Source organism: Ovis aries, chromosome 2 (assembly GCF_016772045.2).
Source record: "Ovis aries strain OAR_USU_Benz2616 breed Rambouillet chromosome 2, ARS-UI_Ramb_v3.0, whole genome shotgun sequence".
Lineage (NCBI taxonomy): Eukaryota > Metazoa > Chordata > Mammalia > Artiodactyla > Bovidae > Ovis > Ovis aries.
The window spans coordinates 111,558,516-111,575,904 of NC_056055.1; the positions used below are offsets into that span (position 1 = coordinate 111,558,516).

The window sequence follows — 17,389 nt, forward strand, 5'->3', positions numbered from 1 at the left end:
TATTGTGCCCATCTTTGGATGAAATGTACATTTGGTATCTCCAGTTTTCTTGAAGAGATCTCAAGTCTTTCCCTGTCTGTTTTCTCCTCTGTTTCTTTACATTGTTTGTTGAAAAAGGCCTTCTTGTCTCCCCCTGCTATTCTCTAGAAGTCTGCATTTAGTGTTGGTATACTTTTCCCTTTCTCCTTTGCTTTTTGCTGCTCTTCTTTCCTCAGCTATTTGTAAAGCCTCCTCAGACAACCACTGTCACCTTCTCACATTACTTTTTCTTTGGGATGATTTTGTTTGTTGCCTCCTGTACACTGTTATGAACCTCTGTCCATAGTTCTTTAGGCACTCTGTTTACTAGATCTAATCCCTTGAATCTGTTGTCACCTCCACTGTATATTCACGGGATTTGATTTAAGTTGTACCTGACTGGCCTCATGAATTTCCCTTCTTTCTTTAGTTTAAGCTTGAATTGTGCTATAAAGAGCTGATGATCTAAGCCACAGTCAACTTCAGGTCTTGCTTTTGCTGACTGTATACAGCTTCTCCATCTTCTGCTACATTTCAGTATTGACCATTTGATGATGTCCATGTGTAGAGTCATCTCTTGTGTTGTTGAAAAAGCGTGTTTGTTATGACCAGTGAGTTCCCTTAGCAGAATTCTATTAGCCTTTGCCCTGCTTCATTTTATACTCTAAGACCAAACTTACCTGTTACTCCAGTTATCTCTTGACTTCCTACTTTCACATTCCAGTCCCCTATGATAAATAGGACTTCTCTTTTTGGTGTTAGTTCTAGGAGGTCTTGATAGAACTGATCAGCTCAGCTTCTTTGGCATCAGTGGTTGGGTCATAGACGTGGATTACTATGATATTGAATGGTTTGCCTTGGAAGCAAACTGAGATCATTCTGTTGTTTTTGTGATCGCACCCAAGTACTACATTTGGAACTCTTTTGTTGACTATGAGGGCTACTCCATTTCTTCTGTTGGATTCTTGCCCACAGTGGTAGATATCATGGTCATCTGAATTCAGTTCATCCTTTCCTGTCCATTTTTGTTCACTGATTTCTAAGATATCAGTGCTTATACTTGCCATCTCCTGCTTGACCACATCTGATTTACCTTGATTCATGGACCTAACATCCCAGGTTTCTATGCAACACTGTTCTTTACAGCATCAGATTTTACTCATCCCCAGACATATCCACAGATGTCATTTCCTGTTTGGCCCAACCGCTTCATTCTTTCTATTAATAGTTATATAATCATACTATTAATAGTTACATAATCAGGCCTAAATGGATGAGTTCCATTATATCCTTTTGCTTTCTTTTCTTTAGTTACTACAAGGCACCCAGGACTCCTGCATCCCCTCATTACATAGTTTCTCAGCTCCCTGAGGCTCTGGTCCTACCGTGCTCCAGCCCCTGCCTCTGCAGAGTGCCCGAACCCTTCCTCAGAGCCCTCAGCTAGTCCATGGTCAGCAAGATCCCCTGCATTCTCAACTTGTCAAGATCGCTGCACCTTTTTTACTTTAAAAGTCACACACACTGTTTTGCAGCTCTCTTGGGGACCATTTTCTCTGTAGTCCCTCAGTCCTGCTGGGTCTGGAGGAGGACGATCGCGTTGTGTTCCTTGATGTCATTGCTGGACTTGCCCTGGCTTCCTCAGCCCCGCCACCAGGCTTTGTGTCACGTGCTGCTCCTCCCTCTTCATGGTGATGTCACGGTTCTTGGTGACTTCAGTGTCTTGAGATGATGGTCCTTTCGGTGGTGCACTGCCTTTTTGTTTTCTGATTGTTCTCTCTGATGATCTTGTCTCCTGCCTCACTTTAAATCTCTCCCCTGTGGCATGCCATCACGTTTGTCATCAGGAAGAACACCTACTTCCTAGTCTCAGTTACAGGGACCCCACTCTGACCTGCTTCCTGTGTTTCCAGCTTAGTCTCTGAGAACCTGCCTTGAAAATGTCTTTGTTCTGTTTGGCTCCATGGATCTTACGTGGTTTTATCATTGTCCATCCCATCTTTGTTTTTATTTTCCTTTACCAGCTTTAATTTCTCTCTTTCTCTTTAATGTTCTCTCATTGTAATAGTTTCCAAAGCTTTTGACTGCCCCGCCCAGTGGGTGTGCTTGGAGGAAGCCTGCAGCTCTCTGACTGGTCTCACTTCAAGGTTAAACCTACAGTGTCAGGTGCACACTGTCGCCCACCACCCCCCCGCCAATCATGTTTCCGCGGGCCAGTTCCTCTCCTACTTTCTAGACGGTTATCTCCTACCTTTCCTTGTTTATTCTCTCAGGGTGATGAACGTTGCTTCCTATTTCATGGAGAAAAAAGAGCCAAGTAGAGGAGAATTGCCCACACTCAGCAGCACTCCTGCCTGTCAGTCCTACCTGTTGTCAGTCTCCAGGAGGATCTGTCTGTTTTGATCTAGAGTCGACCTTGCCATTTGTATGCCATCTCTTATTATTATTTTTGCTTTTTAAAGGACTTCACTCTCTCTTCTGTATCATACTTTCCCTCTGTCCTTAATCATTCCTGTTAGCAAACAAATGGGCTTCCTCAGTGGCTCAGATGGTAAAGAATCTGCCTGCAATGCAGGAGACCCAAGTTCGATCCCTGGGTCGGGAAGATCCCCTGGAGAAGGGAATGGTAACCCACTCCAGTATTCTTGCCTGGAGAATCCCATGAACAAAGGAGCCTGGTGGGGTGACCGTCCATGTCATATCTTCAGTCTTCTTAAGAAAACCCTTCCTTCCCTCCCATATCTCCCTCCAGCCACTTCCCTGGATCTCTGCTCCTTTAATGGCAGAACTTCCTGAAGCCTTGTCTGAATGTCTCCGCTTCCTTGTTTCCCCTTCTCTCTTGAATCCTTTCTGCCCAGAGCTTGCTCTGTCACAGCTGTTGGGTCACTGCTCCTGGCAAAGACTTCTGGGAGCCCCAGTGGTTCCATCCAGTGATCAGGTATCTTCTTCCTCTGCCTCAGTTTCGGTTCACTTGGTTACCCTTTTTTAAACTTTTTGTTCACTTGAGCCCAGAGTATCCCACTCTGCTGATTGTCTCTCTCACTGCCTACCTGTTCTTCTCGCCTCCTGTGTGAGTTCCTCCACACGTCCCTGACTCGGATGCTCAAGTGGTTCAGGAGGTCGGCTGGACACCCCTGGACGGCCTCGCTTTCTGACAACACCTGTAAACCCACACCCTGAGCTGCATCTCGAGCCTGGACTCCTTTCCCAAGCTCCAGACCTGTCCTGTCCTTGCATCTCTAAGTGGGTGTCTGCTGGGTTTCTCAGCATCATCGTGTGTAACTGCGTGCCGGGCCGCATGGCCTCCCCAGGCTGTGGGTCCTTGTCTCACTACACACTGTTAGAGTCGCTGCTGACTCCTGATCACTATCACCGTCATATCCTCTCTGCCTGCCTGCAGAGTCTGTTCCCAGTGTGACTGCTGCTCACCGCTCAGTCTCACTCTGGGCCAGGCTACCTTGCCCTCCTCAGTGTGTCCGCACTCAGCAGGCTCAGGGCAGCTCTGACAGCAGAGGGCGATCGTTGCCCTTTCCTGTTTGAGACTGCCAGTGCCCCTGCCTGTCCTGAAAACTTTCTTTGTTCCAGTTCCTATGATAATTACAGCTGTTTTCTAAAAGAAAAGGAGTGGTTATTAAGCCACCAGAGGGAGCTCCATGAATGTGCTTCAGTATTTTGGCTCTCAATTGTAGCAAAACAACGCACTTCTTTTAGTACGGATGTTTTGCATATTTTTCTCTTCTTTGTAGATTGTGTTCTGAAAATACCTATGTGATCTCAGAGGAACACCTTTGGCATTTTTATTTCACAAATATTTGAGCATCTTATATCTGGGACAGTCTGGTGCACCAAGAGATAATTTTTCCCTCCATGTGACTTACCTAAGAGTACATAGGTGTCTTGGTTAAACTTTCTCTTGTTGCAAATGGTTGTATAATGTAGTTTAAAGCTAGTCATGTATAATGAGATGCTGTTATCACTCAGGTTAATATTTTTAAGATTTTGAGGGTCGTGTTTTCACAAATGTTGAGACCAGTGCTAGATTTGCTAGGCAAGGTTTAACCTGTGAAACTTGTCAAAATGGAGGGCTCTGTGTCCAGAAATTATGATTCAGCAACTCTTGAGGATACGTGGTTTTTGAAAATAGCTTAATCAAGTTATCACTCACATACTATAATTCATCCATTTAAGTCTGAAATTAAATTATTTCTAATGGATTTGCAAGAATTGTGCAACCATCCCCATAATCAGTTTTACAGCACTTCATTGCCGCCCCTCAAATCCTTTTCTATTAGCATTCACTCCCCGTTCTCCACTAAACCCCATAGCCCTGGGCAACTGCTGGGCTAGTCTACTTCTTTCTGTGTGGATTTGCTTGTTCTGAATGTGTCCTGTGAATGAAGTCATGCAATGTGTGGTCTGTTTATTGCCAAGTAATTCTCTTGTATGGAAGCAGTATGTGTTTTTACAAAGCTCCTAGGTAGCGTCCCCCACTAGTTTAAGGTGTATGTATACATAAAGCATACTTTGAAATGTTAACTTTGTAATACCATGAAGAACATTATCTACAGCTGCTTTTTTCTTGTAGTTCAGTAATAGTGCAGCCAGAAGCAGTCTGCTATTTAAAAAGTGGGGGGTTGCTGTCCATTAGAGGTGGCAGAATCATTTTAGTGAGTGAGGAATGGGGACTTTTTTTTTAAGTAATAGAATAGAAAGTAACAGACTCAGTTAAACATAGTAAAAGTATTTTATGGAATGTCTGTGTCTGTATCTTTATTGGGTCTGAATGTGAAATATCTTTCTTACTGTGGATTGCTTTTAGAAAAAGTTTGAAAGCTACTGTTTTGTAAGTATTTCAGTATTATTGTCATCTCATTACCACTAGTGTTAATGGGGTTAGGTGGTTGGCTTAAGTGAAAATTGAAATAACTAGCCTAAGTTTGGTTAGGAGTTGGGATCTAATAATACAATGAAGAGGTGGGATATTTCTGAGAACCTACTGCTTGTGTCATTTTGTCAGGGAGCAAAGCTACTATTTATTAATAGTCATTGTGTGAGATTAATACCACTTATCACATTGCTAATGTAACTTTGAGTTAAAACATCTATAAAGTGGATATTTTATGATGGTCATTTAATTAAGATGACAAAACACAGTAAAAGAAAATCATTATTCTCCTCTTACCAGTTTATCAACCCATTTAATGGTATCACATAGTTTAAATATCATCATTTTATTGTACTCAAATAATGTATTCATTAAATTAATTGCATTTCCTAAGGAGGAAGTTATGTTGAAATTATGTATCATGTTGCTTTCTTTTTTTTAAATAAATTTTTATTGGAGTGTAAGTTGCTTTACAATGCTGTTAGTTTCTGCTGTACAACAAAGTGAATCAGCTTTTTGTATGCACTAGTCCCCTCTGTTTTGAATTTCCTTCCCAGTTAGCTCACCACAGAGCATTGAGGAGAGTTTCCTGTGCTAGACCGTAGCTTCTTACTGTTATCTGTTTTATACATAGTAGTGTGTACATGCTGGAGAAGGACATGGCACCCACTCCAGTGTTCTCCTGGAGAATCCTGTGGACAGAGGAGCCTGGAGGGCTGCTGTCCGTGGGGTCGCACAGAGTCGGACATGACTAAGCGACTTAGTATACATACATGCCTTGGAGAAGGAAATGCCAACCCACTCCAGAATTCTTGCCTGGAGAATCCCAGGGACGGAGGAGCCTGGTGGGCTTCTGTCTATGGGGTCACACAGAGTCGGACACAACTGAAGTGACTTAGCAGCAGCAGTGATGTGTACATGTCAACCCCAGTCTCTCAGTTCATCCACCCCTCTCATATTGCTTTCTAAAGTGGGCACAAATTTTAAGTATCTTTTTTTGTTTTAGTGAAAGAAAACTTTTGACTCATTTCTACTTCTTTTTTGTATATTGGGAGCTATATAATATATCTTAACAGTGATATGTTGGAATTAATTTTATTAATTTCATATTGATTGTGGGTCATATTTTTTTTGTATTATTCTGAATTCAGTTTTAGAGTTTTAGTGCTTATCTGTTATAGTCATTTTACAAAATTCAGGAAATTGAAGCAGTAAGTGGCAAATGAAAGTAATTTCTTATAACATTGACTTTTGTCAAAATACAGCCACTACTGAAATGGAATTGTTAGTGGAGATACTTTACTGATTTAATCAAATGCTGAGTTTTTTAAATAATAATGTAAATGATCACTGAAATAATTTTTTAAAGTAACATTTCCTTTCCTTTGTATTGAAACCTAACAGATGAGTATTTTTATATAGTGTTTCTTTTTATGTATTTTTTCCTAAGGTAGCTGGAAAATTTTTAAACTGATGCATGATACATAACTTAAGAATTTTCTATAAATACTTTTAATATGTTTTTGGTATATTTAGAACTATACTTTGAATTGTTTGAAAAATTGTCCCTGTAGTAGGCTCAACATTGATCATAAAATTGAGAAGCTAGCACAGGATGTAAAAGAAAGAAATCCATGGGTCATTTATACTTATGAGCACACATGCAGAAATCCTTAAAAATGTTTTCTTAAAAAAGTTAAGTTAAACCAAGCAATTTATCAAAAGAATAATTCAAAACTTACTAAATAGGATACATTTCAGGAATGGAAAGATGGTTCAACAGTAGGAAACTGGTTAATTTCACTGTTAGTAGATTAGAAGAAAAAATCATATATAAATTATCTCAGTAGATACTGAAAGTTCAGTAGAATTTTAACTCTTTAAAAAAACTTATTTGGTTGTTTACATTAACCATGTATAACTCTTTGTATGTCCATCATACCTCAATAAAGTGGTTTTTTTAAAAAATTGAAATTTCTGATTCAAGAAATAGAGGTGAAAATTCTTGACCCAGTTATATATACCAGAAACCTGCATCAAGCATTATACATAATGATGAAAAGTTGGAAGCATTTACATTAAAGTTAGGAACAAGACAAGGATGTTTGTAATGACGCTATTATTTGATGTTATTCCAGAAGCCTAGCCCATGAAATTAAAAAGAGAAAGAAATAAGAAACATAAATATTGGGAGAGATAAGAAAATATAGACACTTACAGATATGATTCCCTACCTAGGAAATCCTCATGAAGCAGCAGAACACTGAATGAATTCAGTGACATGGCCTGATAGAAGCTGAGCATGTGACAGTGAACAATTAGAAAAGGAAATAGACACTCCCTCAGTTACTATAGAATAGTAATTAGAAAAGGAAATAGACACTCTCTCAGTAACTATAGAATAGTAATTAGAAAAGGAAGTAGACACTCCCTCAGTTACTATAGAATAGTAATTAGAAAAGGAAATAGACACTCCCTCAGTTACTATAGAATAGCCCTGCTGTGAAAAGTGCAGGATAACTGTGCAAGAAAGGACTCCACATCAGTGGAATGTTGTTTATCAATGAAGAAAGCAAATGCAGATAAATAAACATAATAACAAGGGTTATTCTGAAAACAGTGTTGAGCAGCAGAAGTGAGATACAGAGGAATATATATTGTATGATTCCATTTATATAGAACTCAGAACTTTAAAAAAAAAAAAGAGTATATTGTTTAGGAACATGTATCCAGGTGACAGAGCAACAGAGACAAGTCAGGTAGTGATTAGTAAAGTGAGGATGGTAGCTGTCTCTCTTGTGGAAGGACATGTGGAGGGTTTCTGTGTGTTGGCATTATTTTGTTTCTTGACTTGGGTAGTAGTTACTGGGTTTTTCCTTTATTTTTGCTAACCTCTGTGTATCTCCTTTATCTACTTTTTTATAGGTGGCTTTATATCATAGTTAAAAAAGAAGATGGATAGATGACATAGAATAGAGAATTCCAGAAATTAGAATTTATTATGTAATTAATGTGTATTTGAATTTATTATATGATTAATGAGGCATTTCAAACCATTGTGGAAAAAGAAATATCAGCCAAGAAGTGGCTATGAGATAACTGGATTTTTTAGAGAAAAAAATTAGATTCCCAGTTCATTCCATGAACAAAAATTTATTCCAGGTAAATCTAAAAAATCTAACTTTAATATTTTAAAATCTAAATTTAAGTTAGATTATATATAACTTCTGAATATAAAAATGAAACTATCCAAGTGGCAGAAGCAAATGAGGTCTGAAATGTCTTCTTTAGTAAAATAGTTTATGCTGATATCACAAAGGAAAAGGCAGGCAGATTTAACTATATAAATTACAGACTTCTGTACAGTTTAAGATACAATAAACAGCTCTTCAAAGACAAAATGTAAAAAAAATTCACAAATTTGAAATACTCTTTATTTTTCATGATATACAAATAGCCCATAAAATTAGAACAACTATGAAATAAGACGAACAATTGATGTATTAAAGAAGAAATGTAATTATCTAATATACTGAAAAGTATTCTTAGTCTTTCCAGATATTAAAAATTTAAGACATTGATAATGTTCATTGTTTGTGAGGTTATGAGAAAATGAATTCCTTGATGGGAGTATAAGTTGATGCAGCGTCTTGAGGTGACAGTTTTTCTCATCACTTAAATTTCATTATTACTTTATGATTCCATTTACAAATTACCCTTCTGAAAGACTTGCATATGATACAAAATGTACCTACAAGAATGTTTCTAACAGTATGGGGAAAAATTAGAACCAACCCAATGTCCTTCCTTCAAAAGTAGTTGAACAAATTAATTATATCCATGGTTTGGAATATCGCCATTGTTAAATTGTTTACCACAATGTGGAAATGTCAGGGAACATTGTTAATAGTGAAAAACATTTTTCCATCGTAATACAGTGTATATTATATTTATGTAAAAAGTGTAAAAAGCTAAGACTATGTGTGTATATACACATGTATATAGTTATGTGTGTATTCATGTTCATGAAACAGTCTTGGAAAGGATATTTATGAAAATGTTAACAATGGTTATATCTGGAGGTGGGGAGAGGAGTTAAGTGTTAACTCGTATTTCATTTTTTTTTTTTTTTTAAGAAAAATTTCTTCAGAGTTGGGCTCTCTGGATGGCATTCTGTTTTCATAACGTTAGAGAACTTAGAGTTAGCATCTCTACCTGAGTACACTTTTTACTGGATGATTGGGGAAGAACCTTTTTCCATGGTTTGTTTGGATCCCGTGTTTCTCTTTTTTGAACAAACAGTGTATCAGACACTTAAGTGGTTCCTTTTTTTTTTTTTTTTTGAGGGATAATGTATTTTGAACGAGTTATGGCAGTATTGGCATTATGTTTTTCTTATTTTAAATTTCCATACATTTAAATTTTTCAAATGGATACCTCAAAATCCTTATCTAATTTGTAGTTTTACTTTCTGTCCAGGCCCATCAAACCCCAGTGAAGAAAGTGAATCCTGGAGAAGAAAGGAGGAAACTGTTTGAGGTATAAAGACACCTGTGTGCTTATTTTACAGCTTTGTAAAACTAATTATGAAGAAAGAAACAAATTTTATAAAACCTCCAAACCTTTCCTCCTTATTTCTTTCAAACAAATACCTCTAACTTATTTCTGTTTTTAAACCTTCCAGGATATACATCTACCATCGGTATGCTAACTTTACTGATTAAGCTAGAAAAAGTAGTATTATTGATAATTTATTTTTTTTTTTTTAATTTAAGGAAGCACCAAGAAAAAGAAGATTGGAATTGAGTGAAAAAGAAAAGAAACCTAAGGATCAGGTAGATATTTCACTGTTATTTTTCTCCAGCCAAGTTGGAGATGATAATGGTTTTAAGAGTTCTAAGAAGTTTGTCTTTAAAATTATTGCAGGTTAGTCTGCTGAAGGCTGAGCAGGTGAAAAGACAGGAAAAGGAAAGGGTGAGAGGATGGTCCATTTTCCCCAGCACACTCCACCACCTCCCCACACACATGCCCCCCCTTTTTTTTTAAGGAATACACTGGTTTCCTTTTTATTACTCAGTATATTTCATGTACTTTATATTAAATACTTGAAATGGTGTTTTATTTGTTTCTTTCCCCTCAAAGTTGGAGAGAATAAATAGGGCCAGGGAACAAGGCTGGAGAAATGTGCTGAGTGCTGGTGGAAGCGGTGAAATGAAGGTAGGTTTTGGGTACCCATGCATGCACACTGCTGCTCTTTAACTCCGCTTTTACCCTGCTCTGTGAGATGTCCACACCTGGCTTTTTTCTACTAGAGTTCTTCAGCATCGTTAGGACTTCTTAGTTTTCCTGCACGTATTTATGTAACTTGTAGTGATAATTCGTATGTGACAGTTAAAATTGCTTAAAAAGTTTGCTGAGAAGGCTGTGATTCACCATTCCTACGCCATCTTTTTAAAATCACACACCTGGCTGTGTGCTCTAGTCACACAGAGCTGAGGACTGGACTGCAGTCCCCTCACTGCACACGGCTGCTGCAGCTTCGTCTCCACACTTGGGTTCTCTTCACTTGATGGCCCCTGCCTGCCCACCCGCCCCACTCCCCACTCCAAGCATTTACTTAGATGATCAGTGACCCAGGTAGCCATGGACCTAGATAGGTTAGTTCAGACATTTTCTTTGGGCAGATCCAGACTGTATAACCTTGGGCAAGTTACTTCACTTCTCTGAGCCTTAATTTCTTCGTTTAGAAAAAACGAAAAATTTCAAGAGCAGTGCCCAGAGCTTGACTCTCAAGGGCTTACCTGTTAACTTCCTTTTCCCTTCTTTATTCTGCCAGTCTGAATCTTGCCTTTCCTCTCTTACACTCATAGCATCCTTTCCAAATCTGTGGTAGGCTGAATTCTAAGGTGGTCCACAAATTCTTGACTCCAGGTATTACACCTAATGCTCTCCCCTCCACTGAAGTGTGGGCGAGACTGAATTTGGAGTGGAGCAGCCGCCTTGGTCAGGCTGTGTCCTGTGGCATTGCTGATGCTATATTCACTGCTGTGGTCCCATCACTGCTTTATTATAAGACTCCCTCATGGCAGGCTGGAAGGTTAGAAGGTCAGGGGGACAACTGCTGGCCTGGAAAAAAGCCCTTGTTCACATGGCAAGAAAGCATAGGGATCCTCTGGGAGATCGTCTGCTGGCTCTCTGACCGCCAGCCAGCAAGAACTCTAAACTGTGGTAAATTTAGCCATGACAGCACAAGGAAGTAAATTCTGCCAGGATCCAGTGAGCTCAGAGGAGGTTCCTGAGCCTCAGATGAGAATTGCAGCCCTGGCTGCCGCCTTGGTTTCTGCCTGGTAAGACCCTGAGCAGGGGACCTGCTGTCCATGCCCACACTCCTGAGACAACTTAAGGCACATGGCTGTGCCTTGAGCCCTGGAGTTTGTGGTCATTTATGGCACAGCAGTAACAAATGAATATATGCTATTATTCCTCTGTATTGTAATTTTTAATTCATGTAATCCAATCAACTATTAAGTTCTTTAAACTGTAACTTCCTGGGACCCATCTCAATAAACTTGATGTTTAGGCACCAATTAGATATTTATTAAGTAGAATTGATTATTCTTACTTGTTTCTTTTCCCCTAAAATTTATGATTTGAATAAAAGTTTCTCTGTTTTATGTAGACATGGGCTTCCCTGGTGGCTCAGAAGATACTATATAATAATCGTACACATTCATTTTTTACTGCTGTGTGATAAATGACCACAAACTCCATGGCTTAAGGCACAGCCATGTGCCTTAAGTTGTCTCAGGAGTATGGGCATGGATAGTGGATCCCCTGCTCAGGGTCTTACCAGGAAGAAACCAAGGTGTGAGCCAGGGCTACAATTCTCATCTGAGAATCTGCCTGCAATGCAGGAGATTCAGGTTCTATCCCTGGGTCAGGAAGATCCCCTGGAGAAGGGAATGGCAACCCACTCCAGTATTTTTGCCTGGAGAATTCTATGGACAGAGGAGCCTGGCGGGCTACAGTCCATGGGGTGGCAAAAAGTCGGACATGACTGAGCGACTAACACATTTTTTACTGTACTATCCACTGTACTGTGACATTGAACTTACTACCCTCTGAATGATAAGGAAGTATCAGAATTTGGCCCATTCTGAAATAACTAACCCATATCTTCTATGATCTGAGAATAAAAACTTACCAGGATACAGGCCCTGAGATCTGGTCAAGTATTTTATATCAAGTTCATGATTAGTGTTTAGAATTTGGTCATGTTTTTCCTCTCCGTTTGCTTATGTCTTTTTTATGCAAGAAAGCATCTTTTTTCCTATGATGTTTAAAGCCGTATTTAATCCTAAAGTCCAGTTTTATCAATGTTTGATAATAAGTAGTGTTAGATATTACGTGCTTATTAAGTTTCTGCTTTGCTTCGTAAACTTCTATACTGATTTCTGTGAGGATTAGTAAAACTATTTTCCATGACGTAAAGCAAATTCAGTGCTAGTTTCTGTACTTATTCCCCATGAGGTTTGTAATAGTTAACTTCTTAGGCTGTTTGATTTCTGTACTATTGATAAGTACCTGGAAGCTCAGTAAAATTTGAATTGAGTTAAGGAGAACCCCCAAAATAAAGATAAAAATAAACATGAAGGGAAGTATTTCAGAGTTCCTACTATTATTATATACTTCTAAATATTAAGACATTTTACACAGTATAAATAACCAACTGTTGTTGATTACTTAGTGTCTGCAAAATCTGGGACTTACCTGCTTTATCCATTTTTTTCCTTTGGTTCTTCTGATAGGTAATTTTTTCTCTTTTTTTAAATTGCAGTTGATTTGCAGTGCTTTATCTGTGCTTTATCTATCTTTTATGAATCTCTGTTCTTAGGAAAATTATGAAATACTCTGTGTATAATTTGATTACATAGATAACCATGACATGTAAGAGACGTTGTGTTGTTTGACACTATGTTGGATAGTAATGAGAAGGAATAGTCTGTTAATACACGCATTGACATGGGTCAGTCAAAAGTGAGTGAAAGAAGCCAGGCACAAGAGTGCATATTGTGTGATTCCATTTATATGAAATGGTAGGAAATGGCAAACCCAGTCTCTGTGACAGAGAGATCAGTGTTTCCTGGAATGAGGGGCCTTGGATCCAAGTGAGAAACATGAGGGAACTTTTCTGGCTGATGAATATGCTTTCAGTTGTGGTAGAGGTTCCATGGGTGTCTGTGTTTATTAAAACGTCAGTCTGTGCTTATAATTGGTGACTATAAAGTGATGTTTAAAAGATTCCATTGTTTCAGTATTACAATACGGTGTTTTCAGCATTATTTTGAGTATAGATATCTTCAGAAGTGAAGTCGCTCAGTCATGTCTGACTCTTTGCGACCCTATGGACTGTAGCCTACCAGGCTCCTCCATCCATGGGATTTTCCAGGCAAGAGTACTGGAGTAGGTTGCTATTTCCTTCTCTAGGGGATCTTCCCATCCCAAGGATTGAACCCAGGTCTCCCACAATGTAGGCAGATGCTTTACCTAGCAGATAATCCTCAGAGATATGTGTATATACATTATTTTTGCTGAACAGAAACCTTGAACCTCAAAGTTAAGGTGATACTAATGCCAGATAGTAAACTCAAGGAGCAACCAGTCTTATAGGAGCTGTGACCTTTTTTCTTTTTTTAATAATAATTTTTTTATAAAAGCACCTCAGCAGACACAAGATTTGCTGGCACATTTAAAAAATAATTTTTATTATATTTTGACTGTACCGTGAGGCATACAGGATCTTCATTCCCCAGTTAGGGATCAAACCTGTGCCCCCTGCACAGGGTCTTAACCACTGCTCTGCCAGGGAAGTCCCTGTGACCACCACTTAGCAAAATTCTGATTCTGGGAATCTTGCCTTAAGATGCAGGTTTGAAAATGTGTGTGAAGATCACCTTGATGGAGTTTCCTGGCTAATTAAGTATCTTCCTTATTTCTAACAACCTTCATTTCTTGCATTTCTAGCTTCTTGAATCAGTTATTTGTATTTATCTTGAGCTAATTTTTAAAAATGTAGGCTTCTTATAATATTGTATGTAGCTTCTTTTGTTCAGATGTTAACACAAATTTTACCTCATTGGGTACTGAGATGTCTTTTGTTTGGTGCTTATATTTTTCTTAGCCTGACTTCCCTGTTAGGATGGCGTCACCTGAGAGCTCCTCCCCTTCTCCTGTCAGTGTTCTGGCTTCTGCTCGCACCTGCGTTTGAGCACATCGCCTCCACTGGAGTCACATCAGTTTGTCTTCCTTTCGGTGCTGTTGGCCTTGCCTTTGAGGGTCCTAATTTCCTCTTCACCCTGTAGTTCTTGCACTCTGAACTCAGCTCTCATCTTTCTACCTGTTTTCCGTGAGTTTTCCATGTGCTTGAGCGCATGTGTCTCTGAGGCTGCATCCTATACCTTCGCCCTCATCCTGTGTTACCCCTGCAGAGAACCAGTTCGCTGTACTGCTGGCTTTTTCTCTGATTGTCTTTCTTTACTCACAGGCTGCTTGGCTTGGTGTCAGTGCAGCAGCCTTCCACTCAGTTTCTCTGCCTTGTTCTCTCTCTTATTCCTGTTTATCCTGTGTAATTTGACTTACCTGCTTAAAAACGGTCTCAGTGCACTTTTCCTGCTAGAAAGTGTATCTGTGCTTTCTGTTATTGATTATGTGAACTCACATACCCTGGTTGGTCAGTTACCTGTAATGACCTTTTCTGACCAAGTGTAATACTCTCTGTTTGCCTTCCTCATAGTTACCTTCGTCTTCATACGTCCTTTATCTCCCTACTGCCAACATCTAAATGTATACCTTCTGTTGCTTTTTTTTACTTTAATACCATGAATCATATTTAATATTTAATCTGTGTTACTTTGTGTTAAAGGCTGGGTTGAGTGTTTTTCTCCAGTGACTTTTTTATGGGTATTTTTACTTCTCTTTTTTTTCTGTTTTGTAAATTTGCTCAGTACTTACTACTGTGGCGAGTGTCTGTTGCCATTCATTTGGAAATGAAATGTTTTTCTAGCTTTATACTTTCTTTCCCAGTTTGTTTGTAAACTGCTTAAGGATGGATATATTGTTTTGCTTCTTTTAATTACACTTAGAGTGTATTCCAGTGGTGTTTATATCTTCATTGCTTGTTGAATTGGATTTGGGGTATGTTAATTGCTGTATGTTTTGTTAGGTATAATTTTGAGTGTTATAAAAGCAGGCTCTGTTTTACGTATAAACTATACATATTTAAACTTAATAAGATGGGATCACATAAAATATATAAGAAGCTTGTTGCAAAACTTGTTAAGACCAGTTTTTTTTCCCACCATTACATAAATTTAGTGATATTTTATGTTTTTGTTATATTGAATTATGCTTTATTGTTAGTGACAAGGTATACTACTTTTGATTGTTAATGGTTATAATATAATAGGAAAACATTTTGCTCTAGGCTCTGTGTTTATTAGTATGTTAAATTAGATAATTGCTTTGTAAGAAGCAAGTGTTGAGGTTCACTTTTTTCTTTTGAAGGTAGTAGAGACCTTTGAAGTCTTGTGAGATAAGCATGTGAGAGCTTTTTGTTTGATTCCTAGGCTCCCTTTTTGGGCAGTGGAGGGGCCATGGCTCCATCATCTTTTTCCTCTCGAGGACAGTATGAACATTATCACGCTATTTTTGATCAAATGCAGCGACAAAGAGCAGAAGATAATGAAGCTAAATGGAAAGGAGAAATGCATGGCCAGAGGCTTCCAGAAAGGTATGGCTGTTCTGCAAAAGTCACTGTGCTTGAGAGGGAGTAGTGGAAGTCATGGTGTATATTTATTGACAGAGGAATCCCACCTGAAGTACATCTAGGATTTCCCAAAGGGCTACAGATCACCAACAACCCCCTGATGCTGATGCTTTTGGAAAATTTGAAAAGGTTTAAAGGTGGTGTCTAAACAAGTCAGTATCAACATGTTGGAGGGTGATGATCCATAAATTCACCCTTTGGTATAATTTTGTCTTCTGTTGTGTACAGCCGAATAACACCACTTCCTGGCTGTCTTTTGACGTCTGAATACAGTCATTTTCTTCTGTGCAAATTTGGCCCTTGATTACATGTGACAAACATGTAGCTCTTTACTTAAGCCTAATTGATGGCTTATATATGTTAAAGCTTATTTATGTTATAGGCTGAACATACTATTTAAAGGAACATGTGATAACTTTGAACCAGCGTATGGTTGTAATAACTTTATCTATGTGCTTTAAATAAATCAGAATATATTTAAAATGGAATTGCACTCTATGCAGAACTCCAAAGCATGTTTTGAGCCTTCCTTTTCCACATCACTTAGAACCCCACTTTTCTCATTGTCATCTTCCCTTCACGTTCATCTCTGATTGATGACTCACTGTGATCCTGTTCGCTAAGTTTTTCCTTTTTCTCCATAAAATTAATTTACTCTGGTGGCACTCAAGTTTTAATTTGTATGGTTCCTCTTTTAAAAAGTATGCATATTTCAATTTTTTAGATTTTCTTCTATAAAAATATTCTGGTAAAGGAAGAACATATCATTTTATGAAAATTAATTTGTCATTTTTACAGATAATTTTTTGTGATAAAAATCTTTATGGTTCTCCCAGCTATAATAGATTATTAAAAGGTAATTGAGTAACTGAGGTCCATATAAATTAATATTATGAATTATGTACCATAGGCTGAAGTATTAAGCTAGTTGTAAATACTTCACATTTTTTGAGAAAAGAGTGCTATAGGCTTACACATGTGCATATTTTTTATGAAATAGTAATGAAGATTTTGTGTGAGGTTTTTATCCTGGGGTATTATTGGTCTTTCTAGTATATAATTCGTATGGCTTTGTTTTAATTTTTATCAAATCTCCTAAAATACATGTGTATAGTGTAAAAGAAAATAGGGAAAGTTGTGTTATGCTTCTTCACACTGTTCCATCTTCCAGCACATTTGTTGATTCTTCACAGTTGGAGTGGCAAGTAAGGGACTGGACTGTTGCATTTGCATCAGGCTCCCATATCGCCTTGAAATGTTTACAGATATTTACACTTGAGTTTCAAATTGTCTTCAATGGCTGTGTATCTCAGTTACTTCTCCCGCTGGAACTCAGCTTCCATTCAGTCTTTGTTTGAGTTTCATTATTTTAATTTTCAGCTTTTAAACCATTTGTGGCAGTGGAGATCCTCTATCATTTCCTTTCTGCTAGCTTTGGTGAGCTTAGCATTACTCAGACACATGGTATACATTTTCTTATATTGCTTTGAACCTGTTTTTATAGATGATAGATATTATTTGTTGAACACCTACTATATATCAAGTTATATTTATTCATCACAGCATCCCTTTTAATTAGGTATTACTCTTTTAATCAAAATGAAGAAACTAGGACCTGCAGAGATTTAAAACTTGTGCATGGTCAGGCCACTAGTAAGCAGTGG

At 38.2% G+C, this 17,389-nt stretch overlaps 1 protein-coding gene across 19 annotated transcripts in view; it reads left to right on the top strand.

Annotated features, from left to right (window-relative positions):
* The window catches only part of NEK1 (NIMA related kinase 1), a 124,856-nt gene that overhangs the window by 31,868 nt on the left and 75,599 nt on the right, over nt 1-17,389 (top strand). For 15 of the 19 annotated variants that reach the window (XM_060411051.1, XM_012129594.5, XM_060411058.1 and 12 more), the window contains exons 12-16: nt 9,380-9,439; nt 9,676-9,735; nt 9,827-9,874; nt 10,043-10,117; nt 15,526-15,689. In XM_060411051.1, coding sequence (XP_060267034.1) covers nt 9,380-9,439; nt 9,676-9,735; nt 9,827-9,874; nt 10,043-10,117; nt 15,526-15,689 — 407 coding nt within the window. The remainder of the gene's footprint in view (nt 1-9,379; nt 9,440-9,675; nt 9,736-9,826; nt 9,875-10,042; nt 10,118-15,525; nt 15,690-17,389) is intronic. The other 4 variants (XM_060411053.1, XM_012129611.5, XM_042243563.2 and 1 more) reach the window with 1 other exon arrangement.